Source organism: Vombatus ursinus, unplaced genomic scaffold (assembly GCF_900497805.2).
Source record: "Vombatus ursinus unplaced genomic scaffold, bare-nosed wombat genome assembly UNPS02014812.1, whole genome shotgun sequence".
In the NCBI taxonomy this organism is placed as follows: domain Eukaryota; kingdom Metazoa; phylum Chordata; class Mammalia; order Diprotodontia; family Vombatidae; genus Vombatus; species Vombatus ursinus.
Window position 1 is genome coordinate 52,752,133 of NW_020954590.1, and position 16,116 is coordinate 52,768,248.

General features: G+C 39.2%; 1 protein-coding gene across 1 annotated transcript in view; it reads left to right on the forward strand.

The window, feature by feature from the left end:
• Positions 1-16,116, forward strand: part of LOC114053893 (laminin subunit alpha-3-like) — a 325,673-nt gene that overhangs the window by 173,180 nt on the left and 136,377 nt on the right. Inside the window, exons 24-26 of the mRNA XM_027877010.1 lie at positions 3,495-3,592; positions 5,213-5,366; positions 10,698-10,858. Of these exons, the coding sequence (XP_027732811.1) occupies positions 3,495-3,592; positions 5,213-5,366; positions 10,698-10,858 (413 nt within the window). The remainder of the gene's footprint in view (positions 1-3,494; positions 3,593-5,212; positions 5,367-10,697; positions 10,859-16,116) is intronic.

Sequence of the window (16,116 nt, forward strand, 5' to 3'; positions counted from 1 at the left end):
GCATATCTGTTTGGGGTGGGGGTGGGTTCTGTCTCAAACTTTAGGCTTTTTCTCACTGCTGTTTTCAGAGCTAGTTCTGGGGGATTTGGAAGTTTTTGGTGCTTCCCAAGTGGTGTGATCTGGGGATAGGTGTGGTCACTGCTCTCTACGTCTACACTCTGGTCCTTACTCAGGAAGGGCCCCTGGTTCCTTGGGATTGCAATCAATACTTATCAGGGTCATTCCTCCCTTAGGACCCTAAATATACTGTTCCTTAGGGTCCCTCATCCCTTGGGGCTGGAAGTGATGCTGAGATCCACTCACCATGATACCATGTTGTCCAATCAAATTGTATCAAACAAGTCAACCTGACTCGCTAAGCAAGTCGAAAAAGTCTAGAAACTCTTCATTTGCTACAATTCTGCAGTGTATAGGTCTGCATCTCATCCTATACTGCAGCTGCAAAATCTGATTTTCCATTTATGCTTTTTGTTCTTAAAGAAACAGAGGGGGAAAATAAAAAAAAAATCTTCAGACTCAGCCTCAGACTTTCATTTCCTAAACCATTTAGAACTCCTGGCACTTGGTTACTCACCTATCCCTTAGAAGGCAACAGATCACCAAATTTCCCTTATAAAATTAACAGACCTTGTTTTATCCTCTTAAATCCTAAAAGAGTTATTTCAAGTAATGTGAGGGACCACTATGCCTGCTGCTTTAAGCTCCCAACACAGTGCACTATCTCATTATATGTCCTTAAACCTAGGTTTCTTTGCACTGACATTCTCCCATTTTTTAAAAATGTAGTTCTTTCTCTGTCCTTTAAACTGTCAAACTATTGGCATAGAATGAGGCATCACCCTTCATCCTTCACAAGGTGATATGTCTTTATATTTATACCACAGTTGATTTTCTGTCCCAAATTACACAGATCACATCTAATAACTGTGTTTCTTCATATACATATATTTATTATTTTTATTGAATTGAAGTTCTTAAAGTGATAACATATGTAAAGTACTTTGCAGATATGTATGCATACATATATACTCACATGCATCATGCATATACATGTATATATGTATGTATATGTATATATGTGTGTGTGTATATATATATATATATATATACACACACACACACATACAGACATATGCTAGCTATTGCTGCTCCTTTAAGGCATCAAAGCGTTCATCTATAATCACAGCAATATTTTACATCCTTTATCAGTTGATATAATGATTTTTCTTTACACAAAAATACTTTTTCTGCTCCTTTCAGCATTAAACTGCTTTATGTGAAAGGGTAGTACCTTAAAGAGACAATACCTTGTAATGGTAGGACAGTATTATTTCTTTTTTCCTTCTTATGCTTGTCACCCAAATTAGTTGATTGTATTGTTGCTGATACGTATGTTTTTACCTTAATTGTTTGTTTCTGTTAACTGTCTGTTAAGGTCTCTCTTATCAAAGTAAAAGTAAAAGGTTCCAAAATTTACCACTGGGGACAAAAGAGTAAACACAAAAATAATTCATCCTTTGTCAGACCCAACACAATATTTTGATGTGCTAATCAAGACAGCTTATCAAGTCAACAAACTCCATTTAGATCATGAGGCTGAGAAAAGCAATGTAGAAATGCTGACAACAGGCCTCATCTTTTAATTTATGATCATTTAATGCACATTAAATATGATGTAGACATAGGAGTAAATTAATATTTACATATGTACCAACACATACACATATGCAGATATATGGAGAAAAGGCAATGAATTACGTGTAGGCTTTCTTTTACAAATACTTCTCTAGGAAATGCTCAGAAATGACGAGATTTCAGTAGGTACTTTGCCCATATAAGAAAACCAGGTTCCTCACCTTCTTCCCCAGGAGGAACTATCTCTGTCTATAGTTAGCAGTCTAAGAATGTGGGTTAAACACAGGGCAGTTCTGAAGACAAGCCAGGAATGAATGTTAGCAAGAAAACCCCTTATATCTTTAAATGCAGTTTGTTAGATTTTAAAATCTTCTAAAAACTATGGTAGATTAGCAATGTGTTCTTACTAATGATATTTAGTATTAATTTATATACTTGATTAAGTACCGGGCATAACATTGACATGGCATTCTGCTAAATGAGTGGTTGGTATATATTATATTTGAGAGTCAACTGAAACAATTCTGCCAATCTTCCCATCACTAATGTTTCTCTTTTCCTATGAGTGCTGTTCCAACTGCCAGATTGGACCAATGGGAAGGAAAAACAAGCCAACAGTCCTCGCAAAGATCATTCCCCAGTCAGGATGTTTCATTTGTGTCTCCTGGAATTATGGAGGGACACGCACAAATACTTCCGTATCAATCTATGTCAAAGCCTCTGATTGAGCCTTGCTTCTTTGTGCAAAACTGGCAAAGTTTTCATTGTGGGCTTAACTTGGCAAACTCAGAGGAATTTGTACATTCTTCTTATTTCTTAAGCCACAATTTAGGCCATGTTAGTTACATGATTCAGTAGGGCTACAAACCGTTAGTTAATATGGTGGTGTTTTCTGAGTGTTAATATAATGCAGGAATTAAAAAAAGAAAAATCATAATTCCTAATATAGTTAAAACACCTATACATAGTATTCCAAAGATCTTAGTCTTTCATAGCTTAATCTTCAATAACTTAAAATTGCACCAAGACTTTTGGGACACCTTGTATACTTTTTACATTGTCACTGGTAAAAGATAATTTTTCTTCTTTCAATTCCTATTCTAAAATTTACATATAACTTAGAGACAGTAAAATTTCTCCTTTATGTTTTTTAAAAAAAAATTTACATTGAAAATTGAATCTTTAAGCCCCAAAATGGATTGAGTGAGTAATTAGTTATATATATGGCTGAGAGAGAGTGGTTGTATATAAAGGGCTGGCGTGAAGTCAGGAAGACCTGAGTTCAAGTCCTGTCTCTGACACATGCTGCCTGTGTAATTCTGGGAAAGTCACTTAAATTCTTACTCCTCTAGATTATGTGCCGGTCTGTTCTTGGGAGAGAGAGTTTCCTTACTTGAGAGTTAGTTCCCAGTACTGGTGGTATCAAATTCAAATAGAAGTAGGGCCACTAACCTATACATAAGAATCCCTACTGGCTGCATATTGCCCTAAAAAACCCACAAATGAACATTATTTATGGTCCATTGCGTTTTTACTTATTTTTAAGTAAACACTTCCCCATTACATTTTAATCTGGTTCCGGCAGCCCTCAGGAGTGTTAGTCCGCACTGTGGCCCATGGAGCTGGTGTTTGACTCCTCTGCCCCATACCAATGAAATCAGTCTGGTCCCTGACTAGTCCAATTCTATATATAGACTCCAAAGTCAGGGCGGAGAAAACAAATACTGATAAGAAGTATATAAATCAGGGAGGTACCATTTATCACCTTGGTTGCTGTTATTACTGGTTTTGTTATTTCCTTGTGAAGATGTGCTGGTGATTTAAAAAAAAAAATAACTTTTTTTTCCTCTTTTAATTAGGACTACCTGGTGCTACTGCCCAGTGATTATTATGAAGCTTCACTCTTGCAGTTACCAGTCACAGAGCCCTGTGCCTATTCAGGACCTATTGAAAAAAAGTTAGTATTTTTGTTGTTTTTTACTCTTTGTTTTGCTCTTTGTGCCCCTATTTGGGGTTTTCTTGGCAAATACACGGTAGTGAGTTGTCATTTCCTTTTCCCACTCATTTTCCAGATGAGAAAACTGAGGCAAACAGAGTGAAGAGACTTACCCAGGGTCAGTAAGTGTCCAAGGTCAGATTTGAACTCATGAAGTTGAGTCTTCCCAACTCCAAGCCTGATACTCTATGCAGTGTACCACCTAGCTGTCCCCAAGTTGGGATTTAGTCTTCTTGTTCAGTGACATCAACTGGAAAAGCCTCTCAAGCTCACTTAAATCATTAGCTTGTAATGCTGAGATTGTGCCGGAGGAAGGCTCAACACATCTGCACTTTGACATTCTGTAATGCTAGCTCACAGTAATTACCATGCTTTTGGTCTGCAGGAACAGAATGTCTTTTATAGAACCAGGAATCTGAAAGCATTTGGTGAACATTATCTGACATAACCCTTATCACGATCCCATATGGCAGGTGGAAATGCTAAGGCATGCCCAGGTTACATGCCCAAAGGCATGCTTCTTGGGCATCTCCCGAGCTCACACTACGGAGTTGAGCCTGAAATAGAATCCTGTTTTATAGTTCCTGACTTGTTCCACTGAAATCACATGATTAGTGTCCTCTGAAGGGTTCCTATAATGTGAATCCTTAAAGGAAATCTGCCTCCCTGCTGGAGGTGAATAAATTTTGACACTATGCTATCTTGATAGAATATAAGCTTCTTGACACCAGGGACTGTTTCATTCTTTGTATCTGTATCCCCAGCCCCTGGAAGAGTGCCAGGTCCATAGCAGGTGCTTAGTAAGTGCTTATTGATTGAGACAGCTAGGTGGCTCAGTGGATAGAGCACTGGGTCTGGGGTCAGGAAGACCTGAGTTCAAATCCAGCCCCAGACACTTACTAGCTTTGTGACCCTGAGCAAATTGCTTGACCTCAAGTTTCCTCAACTGTGAAATGGGAATGATAATAACATCTACCTCTTAGAGTCACTTTGAGGATCAAATGAGGTAATAATTGTAAAGTGCTTATCATAGTGCCTAGCACATAGTAGGTGCTATATAAGTGCTAGCTATTATCATCACCATCATTATTATTAATGTAAGATCTAAGCTTTAATACCTTGATTCCAGGGTTGTTGTGAAGATTAAATGAGGCAATAATTGTAAAGTACTCAGCACAGTGCCTGGCACATAGTAGGTGCTATACAAATACTAGCTATTATTATTATTATTATTATTATTATTATTATTATTATTAATGTATGATCTGTGTAATAGCACCTACATCCCAGGGTGGTTGTGAAGATTAAATGAGGTAATAATTGTGAAGTACTTAGCACAGTGCCTGGCACATAGTAGGTGCTATACAAATACTAGCTATTATTATTATTATTCTTAATGTATGATTTGTGTAATAACACCTACATCCCAGGGTGGTTGTGAAGATTAAATGAGGTAATAATTGTAAAGTGCATAGCACAGTGCCTGGCACATAGTAGGTGCTTTATAAATGCTAGCTGCTAGTATTTTTATTAATGTAAGATCTGAGTACACCAACTGTGGTCTGTTTTTCTTTCTTCAAGTTGCTTGCTTTATCAGCATTTACCGGTGACCAGATTTGCCTGTGCGTTGGCTTGTGAAGCAGATCGCTTCCTGCTTAATGGAATGCCGAGAGTCTTGGCGACTCGGAAGCCCACGCCTGAGCATCCCATCATGGCTGACATCAGTGGGAGAGAGGTTGGATTTCAGCCTTATCCTCTCGTTACTAACAGATGCCACTTCATACTAGGTCCTTATTTCTGCCTTAAAACAAACAGACGTAGGTTATGTATTCCTTTTCCACAGTTTCTTCCCAAGTTAAGAGGGACTCAGGAGGATTTCTCTCACATATCACTAGTCAAACTATTTCCCCAAGCTCCCATTACAGTAAAATTGATAGTTGCATTTACATAGTGTTTCAAGGTTATCTCACCTGATCCTCACAACAACTCTCTGAGGGAGGTGCTATCATTATTGTCCTTTTACACATGAGGAAACTGAGGCCCAGAGAGGTTAAGTGATTTGTCCAAAGTCACACAGCGAGTGTCTTCCTTAACACCCAGTCAAGGCAGTTTCTACCAGGAACTTAGAATACCCTGTCTGGAGGATACTAATCTGTTCCTCCCCACCTTCACCCCCATTGGCTTCAGGCAAGATTCCCCCCTCATCCTCCCAGTCCCCTTCCTCCAACCATTCAGGCCCCTGAGAATCTATCTTAACCTAAAAGACCTCGAGAAAAGGTTGTCTTTTAGATTAAGGTCCCCTGAAGGGCCTGGCGGTGCCTCTCCTTCCCCTTGGGCTAAGGAACTGACAATCTGTAATGGCTAAATCCCTCCAGCTCACAGCTGTGGCTGCAAAACCACTGGGTGTGTTTAGTTCCCTGGGCTTAGTCTACAGGTCGCCACCTATTTCTGGCTTTTTTTCTTACCACGGATCCCTAGGATACTTAGTAGCATTCCACTCACAGATATTAAAATGTTATTTATTTAAGGTTTGGGAAGAAAACAGATCCCCAAATGTGACATAATTTAAAATTCTATCCATTTATTTACACTCATTACTTTTTCAGTGTTCACTATTTCAAATTATAGGACAGGAAAGTTTGTTTGGGACTTCATTTGCAAAGTGAAAGAATACATTGTTGGTGGAATCGCATTTCATGTTGACTACAGTAAGGACTACATCATCATGATGCATATCCTGGGTACTTGGGTGACCTTTGGCAGTCACTTCACTTCCTGGGCCTCAGTTACCTCATCTGTAAAATGAGGTGATTGGACAAATTGATGATTCTTTTTTTTTTTTTAAGAGGCAATTGGAATTAAGTGACTTGCCTCAGGGTTACACAGCTAGTAAACATCTAAACCTGGATTTGAACTCAGGTCCTCCTGACTCCAGGGTTGGCGCTCTATCCACTGCGTCACCTTGCTGCCCCCCTTTTTTATTTACTTATTTTTAACATTTTTTTTGGAGGCAATCAGGTTGTGACTGCCTTTTTTATGTTACAAACTCTTTTTGGCAATCTGTGAAAGTCTATTCTCAGAGTAGTTTTTAAATTCATAAAATAAAATATATAAGATTTCAGAAGAAACCAATTGCATTGAAATCCAGTTATCAAAGTCTTTTATAGAACAAAAGAAAACTTACAAGGAAGCAAAGAAAAGATGGGTAGGTCTCAATATAACACAGTATTTATTACATAGGCTTTCTTGAAATGGAAATTTATAGCTATGTATTTTGAATTCTCTCATGTTCTGCTGTGCACAAGACTTTTTCTTTTCTTATTTTGTATCTGAGTTTATAATATGTTCCTTTTTCTTTTCTTATTGTGTATTTAAGTTATAGAAAAATTTAAAAAGATAAAATAAAAAATAAGAAAAATATTTTATAAAACAAGTTCTCATATCCCCAGTTTTAAGAAGCTCTGGGTTAAATTCCTTTTGAGGGCCCTTTGTGTCCTACTTCTGTGATCCTTTGGTCCTAAGTGTAGAGGCTATAGATTTAGTATGTTGTTGTTTTTTTTAAAGTGTTTTCTTTTTTTTGTTTGTTTGTTTTGTTTTTAGACTAAAGTATTTTCTTAAAAGACTCACTTCCATGTTCTCCAAGCAGCTGGGAGGAATCTTTCAATGATGGCAGACCTCCCAGGATACGGTGCTGGTGATTCATTAGGAAGTATCCCTTCCTCTGATTCAGCATTGATTTAATTCCCCAGATGAATATTGATTTTTGGATGATGCATAAAATCCACATTTGGGCAGCTGGCTATTATCTGAATTTCTCCTTTATGGAGATGCTTCCTTGTCTGGATTTCAGGTGAAATAGTTACTATTTGCTGTCCAGAAATTCATGTACTCAGATAATCTTAGAGCTGGGAAAAGAACTCAAAGTTCATCCAAACTTCTTCCAGTATTCCAATGGTCGTCAACCTTTGCTTGAACACTTCTAATGATAGCACACTCAGAAAAATTCCAGACAGCCTCTTTTTTCTGGACCAGCTCTGATTACTAGAAAATTGCTTTTTTGTTGTTGTTGTTGTTGAGGCAAAACTCAACATAAACTCTTTGGAACTTCCAACCATTGATCCAATTTCTGTCTTGTGGAGCAGGGGTTAGCAATCTATAACCTGAGGTCTAAATCCTGCTTTTGTATGGTCTATGAAACAATTAAAAATGTAAAAACAAATAAACAACAACAAAAAAACCCAAACCCTCCATTCTTAGCTTATCATATAAAAACAGGCTGTTGGATAGACTTGACTCATGGCTGTAATTTGACCCCTTGTACTAGAGGTACACAGAATTAATTTAATCTTTCTTCTATGTAACAGTCTCTAGGCTTATAGGATCATAGATTTCAATCTGGAAGGGACCTTAGAGGTGAAAGAATCCAGCTCCCTCATTTTACAAGTGAGGAAACTGGGGCTCAGTGAGGTTAAATGACTTATTCAGAGTCACACAGCTAGTAAATCTCTCAAATACCGAAAGAGAGTGATCATGTCTTTTTAAGTCTTCTCCAGAGGTTACACATTCCAAAGTTACTTACCTAAGAAGGAACATGATAGTGGCTCCAGTTTACACAGCACTAAGGTTTACAAAGTGCTTTCCTCACATGATGTGGCTTCCAGATCTCATTGTCCTGCTCACACTTCTATGGATGCTCAATTCTAATTAAAATTTTAAAATATGGTGCCCAGTCCTAGTGGGGCACAGTAGTACTTTGGGTGTGCTTTGGGCAGCATAGGGTATGGGGCAATGGTAACTTCATAAAATCAGAGATTTCAAACTGAAAGTGGGACCTTAGAGCTCAATCCCCTCATTTTCCTGACATCTGAATGCTATGCTTCTATTGCTGTTGCCTCAGGTTGTTCTGAGAGGTCTCAACCAGTAAGATCTGAGTTCAAGTTTTCCCTCTGACAGACACTAGCTGTATCAACATGGGCAAGGAACCTTTCAATGACCCCAGGCAACTGTCAGAGACTATAAACTATGGACAAGCTGTTGTATGGCCAGTCTGTGTTCATGGATGAACTTTCCATACTGGGAGGCTCCCACATAGATGAAATCACAGATCCCCACCCCCTACCCACTCACCCCCATCCCCTAAAAAAAAATCATGTTAAATTTCAGAATTCACATCGTACTGTTTGCTCATAGCCATCTTAGGTATCACTTAACCCGTGCCCCGCCCCCACCCCCATGTCTCTATCTACATGAACTACTGTCAAGCCAGATCTTGGCAATCATTGCCTTTTTGAATACTGAGTCCTTCAAGCATCATGTTAACCTTTTCCTCTATTTTTTGCTTCCTCTGTAAATTGAGTAAGCTTGCCATCTATGGAGAGTTCTATGAAATTTCACAAGAGCAGGGATTTCTGCCCTAGGATCTATGGACTTGTTTTTTAAAAATATTTTGATAAGTTTATTTCAATGTAATTGTTTTCCTTGGTACTCCTATGTATTTTATTTTATGTTTTTAAAAGCGTTATACTGAGAAGGGGTCCTTAGGTTTCACTGTGGAGAGGTTCGTGACAGGTTAAGAGCCTCTAGTCTAAAAACCTCCCTGTAGATTCACAATGATCTCGTTTTAAATTCCTCTGTTTTAAGATAAACACTTTTGTTAAAAGGGATGACTTTTTGGGTAGGGCAGCAGGAGGGATATATTTGGAAACTAATGTGATACAAAACCAAAAGATGTCAATAAAAGTAACAGGATGTTTTAAAAAATAAATATAATGCATGATTAATGATAAGTAAAAAAAAGTAAAGATAACTTGTACCTTTTTTTCCTGTCCTTTATCCAAATTTCTAAAACCCCATCAGCTTTAGCCATTTTATGTATAGCGAACACTTCCAAGAAGCCATTGAAAAGACATCCTATGGATAGTACATTAAGAAAAGCAATAAAAAGCTGTGGTAGGCCCAGTGGTCAATGTTAACTTCCCACAGAAAAAATTCCAAGAACTCACTGGCAGTTGTACTCAGGACCACGTGTAGGACCATGCGGCAAGTAAAGGCAGAGCATGACACCAAGGCAGCAAGTTGGCACAGTGGATAGAGTGCCAGGCCTGAATTCAGGATGATCCATCTTTCTGAGTTCAAATCTGCCCTCAGACATTTACTAGCTGTGTGAACCTGGGCAAGTCACTGTTTCCTCATCTGCAAAATGAGAAGGAGATGGCAAACCACTCCAGTATCTCTGCCACCCCAAACAGTGTCGTGAAGAGTCAGAATCCTGGAGGATAACCCTGGGAGGAAGGTTAGATTTAACTGGTGGCCACTTGGAGCTGCAGTAAGAGCCAGGGGTGGTGGGGAAGTCTGAGAACTATGGTTCTGCTATAGGCTCAACAATACCTGTAATCTAACAGAACATTCAACTAATCCCTAGGGATTATAGATTCCTTTTCAGTCTTGGATTACAAAGATTTCTTTTGACCATGAGAAATGATTGAGAAATAATGTAGCTAGACTTGGTGTCAGGAAGACCTGTTTGAGTTCTGCTGCAGACATGCACTAGCGGTATGACCCTGGGCAAGTCACTTAAGTGTTACAAGCTTCAGGTTCCTCATCTGTAAAGGGGAGATGATAACAGCACCTCCCTCGAAAACTTGTGAGGATCAAATGAGATATGAGGTGCTTTACAAGCCTTTAAAGTGCTATATAAATGCTAGCTATCCCCCTTTTCATCATAATTATTATTATTGATTCTCAGTTTTCCCGGAAGACTTCAAAGCAGGAACTTAAGAAGAATCTGCTCCCTTCATACAATGGCACTCTAAAAAAAATGTTTTATTTTGATTTTCAGTTCCAAATTCTCTCCTTCCTTCCACCACTTACCCATCCATTGAGAAGGCAAGAAATATGATAACCATCAGATACATGAAATTGTCCAGAACATATTTCTGCATTAGCCGTATATAATGGCACTTCTTTAATATTTCCAGAGATGCTCTAATAACTTTGCCTAGTCAATAAGAATGGAAAAGTCTCCTGTGTGTTACACTGCAATAATACTCTGTCTCCATTGAATTAGGTTGAGTTGCACCTGACCCTGAGCATTCCTCAAGCTGACCACTACGTGATAGTTCTTGAATATACCAATGAAGATGATCAACTCTATGTTGCTGATGTGTTTGTCAACAGCCCAAGTCCTTCATCAGCAGGTCAAGTGAACATATATAGCTGTAAATACAGGTAATCAGCTTCTCCACTGATGAGTGGAATGCAGATAAAGGTTTTCTTGTAGGGACTTTTATTTATATTTTGGTAGGGCAGATGCATTTCACTTTTGAAAAGGATTTCACTTTTTTTTTTAATGAGTCACATCATCTCTCTTCTGTTTCTGTGTCATTTTAAAAATTCACTTCATGTATACACCCAGTTATGGTACAATAACACATTCAAATAGATTAGGAGGTCTGCTAGGTGGTGCAGTGGTTAGAGCACTGGGCCTTGAGTCAGGAACATCCAAGTTCAAATCTTGCCTCAGAACTTAGTAGCCAGGTGGTTACTACCCCATCTGTAAAATGGGGATAATAATAGCACCAGCACTTAGCACTTCTCGTACATACTAAGCACTATATAAATGTTAGTTATTATTATTATTGTTATTTTAAAAGCTGTGTAGACCAAATTCTGTAGCATTACATGAAGCAAAGAAGTCGCAGAAACGAGGATTGTGACTAGGATATAAGTTATTTACTGCACTGTTTAAGCTTCTTGAGGGAATGCACTCTGTCCTAACAAAACTGTATCTCACACAAGCCTAGCACTAGCATGCAGTAGGCACTTAATAAACATCCATTATTTTATGTTCTAGAAAATACGTTTGCCTCTCCTTTCAAAGAACCCCCCCCCCCATATGTGAATTTGTGTTGTGCCCTTCAGAATAAGGGATTGGTGTTATATCCTCAGGCAAAAAATATTTTGTTCTGTAATTTTAAATTAAACACTAGATAGATGCCCCCTTTCCAAAAGATGTAACAGTTTAAATCTTCATCTTACCAAAAAAATTATTTTTTATTAAAATAGTACATCTCAAAACTTTGTGCAAATATTTAGGTGGAGCAAAAAGCTTTCATTATAGAGGTAGCACTCAGATTATTTGCACATGGGTCAAGTTAGATATATAATTGAAAACCACTGGGATTCTAAGCCACCTTTCTGGCTTTCAACAATGCTAACAGTAAGTGGAAAATTGCATTGAACTTCATAATCTCTTTCATGGCCTTCTATGTTTTATTAACTCTACTATTCATTTTGTCATTTGCTGAACCCAAGAGGCCATGAAGGGCCTAGAGGTAAATGCTGTGAAGGGAAAAGACCACTGGAGATGAGAGTCAAGAGACTTGACATCTCTTCTAAACTTTGTCACTATTTAGCCATGTGACCTAAGCCAAGGGAATTGACCTCTTTGGGTATCAGTTTCCTTGACTATAAAATGTCATGATTGGGTCTCTCAATTCAATGTCCTCATGTTTATGTTTCTATAATGAGGAAGAATAAACAGTTGTACATCATTATGGTTGACAGTATCTTTTTGGCACCAGAGGAGCCAACAAGTTGTGAGATACAATATGATGTAGTGGAAAGTGTGCTGCTTTGGAATCAGGAGAACTGAGTTTAAATCTCAGCCCTGCTATTTATTAACTGTGTGACTGACAAGTCAATATCAAGTCAACCAATCTCTTAGCCCCCATTTTCTTATTAGGTTGCTATGACAAAAGCATTCTATTAACCTTAAAGTGCTATGCAAATTGAGCTATTGATATTATTTAACAAAATGTGAACTGTTATGGTCATTTCCTAAAAAGTAGGTTTTGCAGGAAGTCATGCTAGAAAAACCACCATGACACTGAGCTCCTGGCGGGAAAGGAAATTGAACTTGGATAAGGAGATAGCAAAGTGGTGAGAGGAGGGAAATATGGAGGAGAGACAATGTACTCCAGAGAGAGACCACTTTGCCCACTTCCCATTGCTGTTAGAGGGTCAGTGCTGCCTGCTGACTTTATCTTGATTTCTGGTGGTACTTATTGTTGACTTTAGTCATTCACAATTCCACGACTCCTTCATCAATGGTCTATTCCAATTCCATTCTATGGACCTCCTACTATGAGTAGGGCGGATAGAGTAGTGGATAGAGTTCTGCAGTCAGAGTCAGGAAAACCTGGGTTCAAATCCCACTTCTGACACTTCAAAGCTATGTGACTGAGCAAGTCACTTAACCTCTGTATGTCAAGTGTTTCCCTAGGACTTGCCTAATAAGTCAAAGATGGGGTATGAGCTGTGTCCGGAGATAGAATTTCCAAATAAAGACCGTTCCATGATGATGTAATCATAGATCTCTCATGTATGGGCAGAGTGCTATGCTAAGCGCTAGGAACACAGATACAATATGAAGATGACTAGCTACCCAAAGGTTCTGTCAACAGTCATAATTCCTGCAGGTTCTATCAATCTGTAAGTATGTACCCACAGATGGACTTTGTGTTTGTCATCCAAAAATTGTCCTAGTTGAGGTTAAAGAAGTTCATTACCAGAAAGCCGAATTATTTTCAACTGCAATGAAACCATCTAAGCAATACTTTTACTCCTCACTAATAGTTTCTTTATCCTGCTAATAATTGGGGAGATGAGGAATTTTTTAACTGCAGGCAACCAATGAAATCATTTTGGCAATCTTTTTTTGTTGTTCAGTCGTTTCAGTTGTGTTTGACTGTCTGTGACCCTGTTTGGGGGTTTTCTTGGCAAAGATGCTGGGATGGTTTGCCATTTCTTTCTCCAGCTCATTTTACAGGTGAGGACACTGAAGCAAACAGGGTCAAGTGACTTGTATACAGCTAGTAAGTTTCTGAGGCCAGATTAGAACTCAGGAAAATGAGTCCCCCTGATTCCAAACCCAGTACTGTACCATCCACTGCACCGCCTGGCTGCCCCTAGGCAATCCTTTTAAACTTCTCCCTAATTGATCTTTTAACCCATTAATAACTAGGGAGATCATGAAAGGCCTACTGTAGAAGAAGTAGCCAGCCCTTGAACAGTGCTTTCAAGAAAAGGAGGGATTCTTGGAGGAGGAGGTGAGAACATCAGGGACGTGGAGGTGATGCATGGGGAGCAGCAACTCTACCAATATCTCTAGATGGGAGAGGAAATGAGAGTGAGTAACGTAAGGATAAGTCTTCAGTTAGAGTCTGTGTTAAAGTCCAATTGTGAAGAACTCTAAATGCCAAACCAACAAGTCTGTACTTTGTCCTAGAGGAAAAATAGTAAATCATTCTGGCTCCTTGAGCAACAGAGGGCCACGGTTATGCCTGGGCTTAGGAAATATTAATTTGGCAGTTATGTAGAATAAAAGTATCAAACAAGAGGCTGGACTAGATTAAAATTTCATTGGAAAATATTTAACAAAATAAATAAAAATACCATACAACTTAGATAATGTTAATTTGTTTTTTTCCTAAGTTCATACGTGGCCACAAAGATCTTTCTATACTGTCCTTGCTGTTGAGTTTGACACAGAGAATGGATCTGAAAGGGGAGAGGCTGGAGACTGGGAGGCCAAATAGGAGGCTGTTGCAGTAGGTGGAGTCATTAAGGATGAGAGGGAGAGTGGGGATGGGGAATGAAGAGACAGGGTAGTGGATAGAGTGCTGAACTTGTCAGGAAAACATGGATTTGAATCTGGGGAAGTCACTTAACCTCAATATCCTAGTCTTTAAGATGAGGGGATTGAACTCAAAGGCCCCTTCCAGCTCTAAATCTGTCATCCTGTAGACGTGAGAGCTTTGGGGGAAGGGGAATGGACAGGATTTGGCAAAGAATGGATGTGGGAAGAGTGAGGAGTTTGATTTTGAGGACACCATTATGCTGAATTGAATAAGTTTAAATTTCACTACAGTTAAATGTAAAGTTTTTCACTTGGGTTAAAAAAATCACCCTGACAAGTAAAAGGTGAGTAAGGCATGGCTAGACAGCAGTTTGTCTGCAAAAGTTATGGGCATTTTCATATACGGCAAATGAAAGCTCAGTCTGAGTCAGAAGTATGATAAGACAGCCAGGAAGATATTACTGTTTCAGACTGCTTAACGAGAGGCAGAGCATTTAGGAGTGGGGAGGTGATAGTCCCACTCCACTTTGCACTGGTCAGACCTTGCTTGGAGTACGAGTTAAGTACTCAGTACCACCTTTCAGCAAGAACACTGATAAACCGGAGACTTTCCCAGGGGAGCCGCCATGCTGATGAAGGGTCGTGGGCTCATACTCTATGAAGTTTGGTTGAAAGATCTGGGCTATCAGAAGGGAGAGTTATTATCTCTGTCCTGCGTGGTCCCAGAGCTCAGAACCAGGAACAATGGGTAGAAGTTGCTAAAAGGCTAATTTAATCTTAATGAGGCGAACAATTTCCTAATCTTTAGTGCTCTCCAGGAGGGGCCTAGGCTTCCTTGGCAGGGCATAGTACCCCCTTTCCGAGGGCTTCTACCAAACGCCAGGTAACCATTTTGGAGGTTTGTTATACAGGGCATTTGTATTCAATTATAGGCTGGACTGAGGTCCCTTCCAGCTCAGAAGGCCTGTGATTCCTGGCATCATCAGGAATGATTTCATGACCTTCTACAAGTCACTTAGCCCCAATCTGGGTGAGCTTATCTGAACAATGAGGGTGTGGCACTAAATGATCTCTATGCTCCCTTTCAGCTTTAGCTATGATTCATCCCCAGCCCAATTCTTTACCTGTAGGGTCACCCTTAGGAGTAAGTTCTTGGGAGGTCTAGGCACCAATTATTACCATCTTCTCAAATTACATCGTACTTAAGTCTAAAGTTCCATCATTAGGCGGTCATTCCTTTGGATTAAGGATTCATGTTTTTAAAAGGTGTAAATACTCCTTTAGGACGATAAGTTACATCCCCTCGAGAAAGAGGATGATATGGCTGGAGAGCTGGCCTCAGAATCAGGAAGATTTGGTTTCAAGTCCTGACTGACACATAATGGCTGTGGTACAAGTTGTTTCAAGTCATTTAATCTCTCATTGCTCCAGGATACATTCTAGGATTATTAGTTGTAAAGCAGGTAGTGATCTGCTCAGGAAGAGGTATTTTCCCCACCAAGAGTTCGTACAATAAATCAGAAGTCCATCCCCCTCCCCCCCACCAATAAAAAAAATCGCTCACTAGACCATACCGTCCTCCAAGCTTTTGTCCCTTTCTCATCCAAATACCTAAAAAAGAACTGTCTATACTTATTGCTTCTGACTCTCCTTTCATTCACTTCTCATATTCACTGCAATCTGGCTCCCTACCTCATCATTCAACTGAACCTGCTGTCTCCAGAATCACCAATGATCTCCTAATTGCCAAACCTTCTGGCCCTTTCTCAGTGGATAGATCATTGGGCCTGAAGTCAGGAAGATGAGTTCAAACCTAGCCTCAGACACTTACTAGCTCTGTGAACCT